The 10994-nt window shown below is 49.5% G+C and overlaps 1 protein-coding gene across 1 annotated transcript in view; it reads left to right on the forward strand.

Annotated features, from left to right (window-relative positions):
- Nucleotides 1-10890, forward strand: part of CUEDC2 (CUE domain containing 2) — a 23054-nt gene extending 12164 nt beyond the window's left edge. The window contains exons 2-9 of the mRNA XM_017851707.1: nt 8922-9005; nt 9328-9471; nt 9560-9621; nt 9735-9865; nt 9951-10133; nt 10270-10331; nt 10417-10477; nt 10563-10890. Of these exons, the coding sequence (XP_017707196.1) occupies nt 8932-9005; nt 9328-9471; nt 9560-9621; nt 9735-9865; nt 9951-10133; nt 10270-10331; nt 10417-10477; nt 10563-10709 (864 nt within the window). The 5' untranslated portion in view covers nt 8922-8931 and the 3' untranslated portion in view covers nt 10710-10890. The remainder of the gene's footprint in view (nt 1-8921; nt 9006-9327; nt 9472-9559; nt 9622-9734; nt 9866-9950; nt 10134-10269; nt 10332-10416; nt 10478-10562) is intronic.
- The last annotated feature ends 104 nt before the right edge of the window (nt 10891-10994 follow it).

The raw sequence follows: 10994 nt of genomic DNA on the forward strand, positions 1-10994 counted from the left end.
TTTTTTTTTTTTTGAGACTGGGTCTCACTCTGTCACCCATGCTAGAGTGCCATGACTTGATCTTGGCTCACTGCAACCTCCCCTTCCCGAGTTCAAGCGATTCTCCTGCCTCAGCGCCCCAAGTAGCTGGGACTACAGTCACGCGCCACCAAGCCTGGCTAATTTTTGTATTTTTAGTACAGACAGGGTTTCACCATGTTGGCTAGGCTGGTCTCGAACTCCTGACCCCAGGTGATCCACCTGCCTCGGCCTCCCAAAGCGCTGAGATTACAGGCATGAGCCATCAGCCCCAGCCAGTAAGTGAAATGTTAAGTATCCATGCTCAAATGATTTTGCTGAGGGGATATTTAGCTTGAAGTTATCACACTGGGCTGACACCAGGAATCAGTATAATGTGGGCTTGATAAGAACAGAGCTGCGAATCAAAGCGAGTTTTACATTTGACAGTGTTCAGTTTTACCACTACAGAAACTAAAAGGATGTCCTGAAGGTTGCAAGCAGTTCAGAGAAGTATTATTTGCCATGGAAACAGAAAAGCAAAGATATCCTACTGTATTAAGGAACAGAAAGAAACATGTCATTGTTGGTTTTTTTAACTTGTGATAAAATATATACAACATAATATCATTTTAACAATTTGTAAGTATACAATTAAGACACATTAAATACATTCACAATCTTCTGTCACCATAACCACTCTCTATACCCAAAACTTTTTCATCATCCCCAACAAAAACTCCATTACCCATTAAATAATTATTTTCTCCCCACCCTCCAGCCTCTGGCAACCACCATTCTACCTTCTGTCTCTGAATTTGGCTATGCTGGATTCCTCATCTAAGAAGAATCATTACCGTATTTACCCTTTTGTGACTGGCTTATTTCACTTAGCATGTCATCAAGATTCATCCATGATGTAGCATGTCAGAATTTCCCCCTTTTTATGGCTGAATTCCCTTGTATGGATAGACCACACTTCATGTATCCATTCGTCCAACACCTAGGTCGCTTCTACCTTTTAGCTATTATAAATAATGCTACTGTGAACATTGGCATATAAGTATCAGTAAGGCCCTGCCTTCAGTTCTTTTGAATATAAACCCAAAAGTGGACAGGGCAGAGTGGCTCACACCTATAATCCCAGCACTTTGGGAGGCCGAGGCGGGTGGATCACCCGAGGTCAGGAGTTCGCGACCAGCCTGGCTAACATGGCAAAACCCTGTCTCTACTACAAACCCAAAAATTAGCTGGGCATAGTGGCACACACCTGTAATCCCAGCTACTCAGGAGGCTGAGGCAGGTGAATCACTTGAACCCGGGAGGCGTAGGTTGCAGTAAGTGGACATCACGCCATTGCACTGTAGCCTGGGCAACAAGAGTGAAACTGCATCTCAAACAAACAAACAAAACACCCAAAGTGGAGTTGCTGGATCATATGGTAGTTCCATTTAAGCTTTTGTGGAACTGCCAGACCATTTCCCACAGCAGCTGCACTATTTTACGTTCCCATCAGTCATGCACAAGGGTTCCAGTTGCTCCACATCCTTTGCCAACATTCATTATTTTCTGAGTTTTTTTATTATAGACCTCCTAGTAGATGTGAAGTGGTACCTCACAGTGCTTTTGATTTGCATTTCCCTAATGACTAATGATGTTGAGCATCTTGTCATATGCTTCTTGGCCATTTATATATCTTCTTTGGAGAAATGTCTATTCGAGTCTTTCGCCCATCCTTGAATTGGGTTGTTTTTTGTTGTTGAGTTTTCAAAGTTCTTTATGTATTCTGCATATTAATCCCTTATCAGATACATGATGTGCAACTATTTTCTCCCATTCTCTAAGCTGTCTTTCCTTTGATGCACAAAAGTTCTTAATTTTGACGAAGGTTAGGTTGTCTATTTTTGCTCTCATTGCCTATACTTTTGTTGTCATATCCATGAAATCACTGCCAAATTCAATATCATGAAGATTTTCTCTACTGTTTTCTTCTAAGGGTTTTACAGTGTAACTCTCAAGTTATGGTGTTTGATCCTGAGTTAATTTTTCTATACAGTATTAGGTAAGGGTGCAGTTTCATCCTTTGCATGTAAATTTCCAATTTTCCCAGAAGCATTTGTTGAAAAGACTGTCCCTTCTCCATTGAATGGTCTCAGCACCCTTGTCAAAAATCCCTTATTTCTGGGCTTTCTATTCTAAGCCATCAGTCTATATGTCTGTCCCTATGCCAGAACCACACTGTTTTAATTACTATAGACTTGTAGTAACTTCAAAGTCAGGAAGTGTGAGTCCTCCAATTTTCTTCTTCTCCTTCTCCCTCTTATTCTTCTCCTTCCCCTTCTCCTTCTCCTTCTTCAGGATTGTTTTGGCTGTTTGGGGTCCCTTGCAATTTCATATGAAAATGCTATTGGAATTTTGATAGGGATTATGCAGAATCTGTAGATTACTTTGAGTAGTACTGACATCTTAATGATGAGTCTTCCTGTCCATGATTATAGGATGTCTTTCCATTCATTCAGGTCTTCTTTAATTTCTTTAAGCAATATTTTATAGTATTCATTGTGCCAGGCTTTCACCACCTTTGTTAGATTTATTCGTAAGTATTGTTTTAGATGCCATTGTAAATGGAATTGCTTTTCCTTTTCAGATTGTTCATTGCTAGTGTATAGAAACACAACTGCTTTTTTTGTGTTGATTTTGTACCCTGAAACTTTATTGAATTCATTTATTAGCTTTAGTAGCTTTCTTGTGAATTCTTTGGGATTTTCTATATTTATGATCATGCCACCTACGAATAGAAATAATTTTGGGGCCAGGCATGGTTGCTCATGCCTGTAATCCCAGCACTTTGGGAGGCAGAGGCGGGCAGATCACAGGGTCAGGAGATCGAGACCATCCTGGCTAACACAGTGAAACCCCGTCTGTACTAAAAATACAAAAAATTAGCTGGCTCCTGTAGTCCCAGCTACTCAGGAGGCTAAGGCAGGAGAATGGCGTGAACCCGAGATTGCGCCATTGCACTCCAGCCTGGGTGACAGAGAAAGACTCCATCTCAAAAAAAAAAAAGAAAAGAAAGAAATAAATAAACTGAGGCCGGGCGCGGTGGCTCAAACCTGTAATCCCAGCACTTTGGGAGGCCGAGACGGGCAGATCACGAAGTCAGGAGATCGAGACCATCCTGTCTAATACAGTGAAACCCCGTCTCTACTAAAAAATACAAAAAACTAGCCGGGCGAGGTGGCGGGCGCCTGTAGTCCCAGCTACTCGGGAGGCTGAGGCAGGAGAATGGTGTAACCCCGGGAGGGGAGCTTGCAGTGAGCTGAGATCCGGCCACTGCACTCCAGCCTGGGTGACAGAGCGAGACTCTGTCTCAAAAAAAAAAAAAAAAAAGAAAGAAATAAACTGGGCTTTCATGCAGCAGCCATGGGCCTTTGTCCCAGCAGAGGCTACCATGCAACTGACAGCCCAGGATTCAAGGGTGATGTAACCCAGGTCGAGGTAGGTCCCTTGAGGCGGCTCTACCCTGAGGGAGCTGCATAATGGGATCTAGTATGCCTGGGCTGAGCCATTCTGCTCTTCCTCAGGGCCCATGAGGGCTCTGGAGCAGGTGGCATGCATCCCCCTTGTAGGCTGGGGCTTCTCAGTCCTGCTTTCCAAAGTAACCCCTGTGCTATGAGCAACTCTGTTACCACTCAAGGGACCAGGCAACTGTGAGCATAGAAGATAGCCCTGTCCCAACCCACTTGAAAGTCTTGATATCCTCCCTTCCCCAGAGTAGCCCCTAGAATAGATGCTGAACTAGGTGACCTGGATTTAAATCTGTCTACTGCAGTCAAGCCAGGTGACTCTGGGCAAGTCATTAAACACACTGAACTTCATTTCTTCATAGGTAAATTGGGGTGTAACTGTTTATTGAGTGCTCACTTCATGAGAGATGCTGAGTATACATTGGTGAATGTCAGCCCAGTGTGTAGTCCCTGCTTCATGAGATAACTGGAAGAAACATTAAACATTGTCCAAATAATAATTATGGCTGTGAAAGATGCTGCTAGTCAGAAAACATAGCCTGCATAGACAGTGTAATATGGCAGGGACCAAACCAGTTCTAGGTCAGGGGTAGTGTCCCTTGAGGAAGGGAATTATTTTATTTTTATTTAAAAATATTTTTCTTTTTTTGGGGGGGTGTTGGGGGACAAAGTCTTGCTCTATTGTCCAGGCTGGAGTGCAGTGGCGCCATCTCGGCTCACTGCAACCTCCGCCCCCCAGGTTCACCCCATTCTCCTGCCTCAGCCTCCCAAGTAGCTGGGACTATAGGCACATGCCACCACGCCTGGCTAATTTTTGTATTTTTAGTAGAGATGGGGTTTCACCATGTTAGCCAAGATGGTCTTGATCTGACCTCATGATCCGACCCCCTCAGCCTCGCAAAGTGCTGGGATTAGAGGCATGAGCCACCGTGCCCAGCCTAAAAATATTTTCCCCAAAAGAGAGATGGAGTCTTGCTGTGTTGCCCAGGCAGTCTTAAACTCCTGAGCTCAAACGATCCTCCTGCCTCAGCCTCCCAAAGTGCTGGAATTACAGGCGTGAGGCACCGTGTCCAGCCAAGGAAGGGACTTTTGAAATGAGACCCAAAAGATCAGACAGAGTGACAATAATTGAAGAGGTGGAGGCAGAAGGATGCCCAGGCAGGGGAAATAGTTTGTGAAGCCCTAGCACCTAGAAAAATGCGCGCACTGGATAGGTGCTCAATACATACTTGTTGACATGTTCCATTCCCATCTACATGCTTTTGACTCCCAAAAGTCTGTTTGGGAGTCAGGAGCAAGTGGGTGGTAATGAATGGCTCTAGACCCATAGGTCCAAGTGGCAGCTCATTGTCTCACTCAGATGATGGGGCAGAAGGCTCAGAAGGCACACTACCTTGCCATGAAAGAGATTGAGGCAAACTGAAAGAAAGCCAGGGTGGGGCCGGGTGCTTTGTCACACCTGTAATCCCAACACTTTGAGAGGCCAAGGCGGGTGGATCACCTCAGGTCAGGAGTTTGAGACCTACCTGGCCAACATGGTGAAACCCTGTCTCTACTAGAAATACTAGAAATACCTGGCTAAAAAATTAGCCAGGTGTGGTGGCATATGTCTGTAATCCCAGTTACTCGGGAGGCTGAGGCAGGAGAATCGCTTGAACCCAGGCGGTAGAGGTTGCAGTGAGCCAAGATGGCGCTGCTGCACTCCAGCCTAGGCGACAGGGTGAGGCATTGTCTCAAAACAAAACAAGACAAACAAACAGACAAAAAACAAAAAAAGCAGCCGGGCGCGGTGGCTCACACCTGTAATCCCAGCACTTTGGGAGGCCGAGGCGGGTGGATCACAGGGTCAGAAGATCGAGACTATCCTGGCTAACATGATGAAACCCCGTCTCTACTAAAAATACAAAAAATTAGCCGGGCATGGCGGCGGGCGCCTGTAGTCCCAGCTACTCGGGAGGCTGAGGCAGGACAATGGCGTGAACCCGGGAGGCGAAGCTTGCAGTGAGCCGAGATTGCGCCACTGCACTCCAGCCTGGGTGACAGAGTGAGACTCTGTCNGGCCGGGTGCTTTGTCACACCTGTAATCCCAACACTTTGAGAGGCCAAGGCGGGTGGATCACCTCAGGTCAGGAGTTTGAGACCTACCTGGCCAACATGGTGAAACCCTGTCTCTACTAGAAATACTAGAAATACCTGGCTAAAAAATTAGCCAGGTGTGGTGGCATATGTCTGTAATCCCAGTTACTCGGGAGGCTGAGGCAGGAGAATCGCTTGAACCCAGGCGGTAGAGGTTGCAGTGAGCCAAGATGGCGCTGCTGCACTCCAGCCTAGGCGACAGGGTGAGGCATTGTCTCAAAAACAAAACAAGACAAACAAACAGACAAAAAACAAAAAAAGCAGCCGGGCGCGGTGGCTCACACCTGTAATCCCAGCACTTTGGGAGGCCGAGGCGGGTGGATCACAGGGTCAGAAGATCGAGACTATCCTGGCTAACATGATGAAACCCCGTCTCTACTAAAATACAAAAAATTAGCCGGGCATGGCGGCGGGCGCCTGTAGTCCCAGCTACTCGGGAGGCTGAGGCAGGACAATGGCGTGAACCCGGGAGGCGAAGCTTGCAGTGAGCCGAGATTGCGCCACTGCACTCCAGCCTGGGTGACAGAGTGAGACTCTGTCTAAAAAAAAAAAAAAAAAAAGAAAGAAAAGCCAGGGTGGAGGGAGGGAAATGATCCAGAAAGGTATGATGCATGGTGAAGCTGGAGAGAGATATAGACAAGGTAAGGCCTGCAGTGGAAAGCCATGAAAAGATGCTGGACTTCCCTGAAGGGTAGCAGGAAGGCATTGATAGATTTTAAGCAGAAAAATATATGATTTTTTTGTAAAGATCACACAGCTGTGGTGTGGAGAATAGGTTGTTGGGGGAAAAAGGGAGTGGGGAGAAGGGTTAGGAAGGCCTTGCAGGCAAGAAATGGAGAAGAGTAGGAGTAGAGATGGAGAGAAATAGATGTGGCAAGAGATAATGATTAGGGCTTGGCGACTGATTGGATGAGGGAAAGCAAGGGGTAGGATGGTGTCAAGGATAATTCCCATATTTGTGGCAGGAACAGCCCAGTGCCTGGACATGCATTTACTGAGGATGGCCTTGGAGGAATAAAGCATTTGAGAGAACGTCTGTTTGGGACACGCTAAGCGTGAGATGCCTGTAAAACACATGTGGCAGTCTTAGGGAGGTAGATGTCCAAGCCTGTGGCTCAGAGGAGACTGGACTAGAGGACTGGACATTTGGGAATTTATGACATGGCATTGGTACATAAAGATGTGGGCCCAGATGAGATCTTCCAGAGAGAGAGAGAGTGCTGCAGTGAGAAGAAGCGGCAGCTTTGCATGTGAGGAACTCCCACATTTAGAGGGCAGCAGAGAAGGGGACAGAGAAAGGGCTTTCCACGAAATGGCCAGAGAGGTAGAAGGAAACCAGGAAAGAATGGCGTCTCAGAAACCAAAGTTGGAGCTGCTGAAAGGGCAAATAGGTGAAACCATGAGAAATTGCCCCCTCTTTTTTAGTAGATCAAAACCAGACAAAATTGGTAAGCTCATATGGTTCAACCTAATTAGACCAAAACCTGGAAAAAGTAACTGACAACCTCAGTCTAAATTTCGAGGCCGGGCACAGTGACTCATGGCTGTAATCCCAGCACTTTGGGAGGCCAAGGTGGGTGAATTACTTTGAGTTCAGGAGTTCGAGACCAGCCTGGGTCTTGAACCCTGGACTCAAAACATGGCAAAACTGCATCTCTACTAAAACGAACAAACAAACAACAAAAAAAACTAGTAGATGGTGTACCCCTGTAGTCCCAGCTACTCCAGAAGCTAAGGCAGGAGGATGGCTTGAGCCGGGGAGATAGAGGTTGCAGTGTGCCGAGATCATGCCACTGCACTCCACTGGGTGACAGCCAGACCCTGTCTCAAAAAAGAAAAAGAAAAAGAAAAAATTTTGGTGGAGATTTTGGAGCAGAAGCCAGACTCAAGATAGGGAGAAGTGGATAGCATGTGGAGAAGGAAAGAAGGAAGTAGAATTGACAGACTTGGTGATTGACTGGTAGGGGTGAAAGAAGGCAAAATCAAGGGTAATCCCCAGGTTTCAGCTTTGGCAGCTGAGTGGTGCCAGCTGATGAAGCAGATGTGTGTTTGGAGGGGGATGTGTGCAGATCAGTAGTCTATCATGAGTGTGAGGTGTGTGGAACTGGTGGTGCCTCTGAACTTTCTGACTGGGATGATGAGCTGCCATTTGGACCTATGGGTCTGGAGCCATTCATTACCACCCACATGCTCCTGACTCCCAAACAGACTTTTGGGAGTCAAAAGCATGTAGATGGGAATGGAGCATGTCAACAAGTATGTATTCAGCACCTAGCCAGTGTGGGCATTTGACTAGGTGCTAGGGTTATACTCTTGAATAAGACAGAGTGTCCCCCTCGTCCCCACCTTGCTTTGGAGCTTCCATTTTATGGGGGCAGACAGACAATAGGCAAATAAGCACAAAATAATGTTAACGGTAGTAAGTGCTATGTAGGGTTAAGGGGCATGGAGAAGACTTATTTGCCGTAGGTTAGACAGGGAAGGGCTCTCTGAGGAGGTAACATTTGAGTGGAGCCCTGAGGAGTGACTGGATGAGCCATGGATATCCTGCAGGACACAGACAGAAGGAAGCTCAGCAAGTCTTAGGGACAGCAAGGTGGGGCGGGAGCGAGCTAGTGAGGAGGGACTGGGGAGGCTGGAGAGCTGGGAAAGGGCCAGATCTGTGGGCTCCACAGGTCTTGGGGAGGAGGATGGAAAGTGCTCTGCAGATAGCCCCAAGCTGCGGGAAGGGCAGGGACTGGATGAGAGGAGAGAATCCATGAAAGGCTTCCCCTTCTATCTGGGCCCCAGAGCCAGAAAAGCCCCTTTGTGCAGAGGGTGGGTGGCCTGTTCTGGGTGGGGGAAGGGCTGTGCTTGGTCCTGAGGCTGCTCCTTGAGGGGCTGGACAATGGGGCCCCTTGTGGTTGGACTTGGGAGCCAAGGGGCTCCCTCAGTGATGGGATTCCTGAGCCAGGAGGCATGTGACCCCAAGACCTTGCCAGAAGGTCTGGGACTGATGCTGGGGAATGGGGTAGGGGGATGGGGAGAGGTGGGGGGCACCTCCTCTAGAGGCTGTCTCCAGACACAGTGCCCTGTCCTGTCTCAGGCTGGAGGAGGTGAGATGGGCGGAGGAGGGGGCATGGTTCTGCTTCGGGGAACAGAGGGCAGCATCAACAGATGGTTCCATGGCAGGCCCGGAGGGAGGAGCCACTGCCCCCGGGCCCAGTGGGTAGGGGAAGGCAGAAGAGGGCCTGGCCATCCTGTCTGTCTGTGTCCCTACAGAAGAGAGAGCATGGAGCTGGAGAGGATCGTCAGTGCAGCGCTCCTTGCCTTTGTCCAGACGCACCTCCCGGAGGCCGACCTCAGGTAGAGACAGCTTCCCCAGAAGGTTCATGTCAGTGCCCAGAGCTGGAGCTGCCGGGCAGTACTATAGGTCCTGGCCGATGGAAAGATGGCAGGAGGGCTGATTAGGATTTGCTGAAAGGCCTTACTTCTCATCCCGTCCCTGTCACCTTTGTTGGGCAGATGGGAAACCATAGCTCTGAGGGAGGGGGTTATACTCTCTGGCCTCAAGGATGAAGGTCTAGCTCATAGACCTCATGAAGCTGAAGACTGGAGTCTCAGGACAGGTGGGGGTGTGGAGGCATCCAGTATCCTACCCAGGGCTTGTCCTGTTCCCTTCCTGCAGTGGCTTGGATGAGGTCATCTTCTCCTATGTACTTGGGGTCCTGGAGGACCTGGGCCCCTCGGGTCCATCAGAGGAGAACTTCGATATGGAGGCCTTCACTGAGATGATGGAGGCCTATGTGCCTGGCTTCGCCCACATCCCCAGGTAGGTTTTGGCTGGGGCCAGGAGGAGGAAGGGGCTGGCTGATTATGGGGTGGGCAGAGTCATCCTCTCACCATCCTCATCTTTTCAGGGGCACAATAGGGGACATGATGCAGAAGCTCTCAGGGCAGCTGAGCGATGCCAGGAACAAAGGTGAGTCTGGGGCTCTAGGCACCTGGGTGATTCATAACCCTGCTACCCATCCCCCCCCAACTCCCTGCTCCCCAGAGCCTTGGCAAACCTGATGCTCCCTTTGCCTATTTAAGAGAACCTGCAACCGCAGAGCTCTGGTGTCCAAGGTCAGGTGCCCATCTCCCCAGAGCCCCTGCAGCGGCCCGAAATGCTCAAAGAAGAGACTAGGTCTTCTGCTGCTGCTGCTGCGGACACCCAAGATGAGGTACTGGTAGAGAAGGGTACCGATGAGGGACCCAGGGGGCTGGAAAAGGGGGAGTATTGCCTCTTGTTAATGTTTGTACCCTTAGGCAACTGGAGCTGAGGAGGAGCTACTGCCAGGGGTGGATGTACTCCTAGAGGTGTTCCCTACCTGTTCGGTGGAGCAGGCCCAGTGGGTGCTGGCCAAAGCTCGGGGGGACTTGGAAGAAGCTGTGCAGATGCTGGTAGAGGGGAAGGAAGAGGGGCCTGCAGCCTGGGAGGGCCCCAACCAGGTATCTTCTCCCAGCACCCTCTACCATGTAGCCTCAGCTACATTCCACCTTGGAGTTAAGCCCCAACCCCTGCCTATCCCCATCTGTTTCCCCTGCTGGTGCCCTTGGGCCTAGACCAGGCCTCCCCTCTCTGCAGGACCTGCCCAGACGCCTCAGAGGCCCCCAAAAGGATGAGCTGAAGTCCTTCATCCTGCAGAAGTGAGTCTGAGCTGGCCTGGGCTGGGCTGGGCCCTAGAGGGTCTTCCCAGGGTGACAGGAGCTTCACCCAGCCAGTTTTTGACAGGTATATGATGGTGGATAGTGCAGAGGATCAGAAGATTCACCGGCCCATGGCTCCCAAGGAGGTGAGAGAGTTAAGGGTTGCTGGGGATGTGGAATGGGTGGGACTGGCTCCTGGCTTCTGCCACTCACTGCCTGATTGCCTGACAGGCCCCCAAGAAGCTGATCCGATACATCGACAACCAGGTAGTGAGCACCAAAGGGGAGCGATTCAAAGACGTGCGGAACCCTGAGGCCGAGGAGATGAAAGCCACATACATCAACCTCAAGCCGGCCAGAAAGTACCGCTTCCATTGAGGCACTCGCCGGACTCTGCCCGAGCCTTCTAGGCTCAGATCCCAGAGGGATGCAGGAGCCCTATACCCCTACACAGGGGCCCCCTAACTCCTGTCCCCCTTCTCTACTTCTTTGCTCCATAGTGTTAACCTACTCTCGGAGCTGCCTCCATGGGCACAGTAAAGGTGGCCCAAGGAAGGTGTGAGTGCATTCTGGTCATTTCTGCCTCAAGACTGGGATACTATGCCTGTCTGACCTTTCCTCCCCAACTTCGAATCCCCTATCTTCAACAGGGCAGCACGAGGC

The sequence above is a fragment of the Rhinopithecus bieti genome, unplaced genomic scaffold (genome assembly GCF_001698545.2).
Source record: "Rhinopithecus bieti isolate Rb0 unplaced genomic scaffold, ASM169854v2 scaffold_31787, whole genome shotgun sequence".
Taxonomy (NCBI): Eukaryota; Metazoa; Chordata; class Mammalia; order Primates; family Cercopithecidae; genus Rhinopithecus; species Rhinopithecus bieti.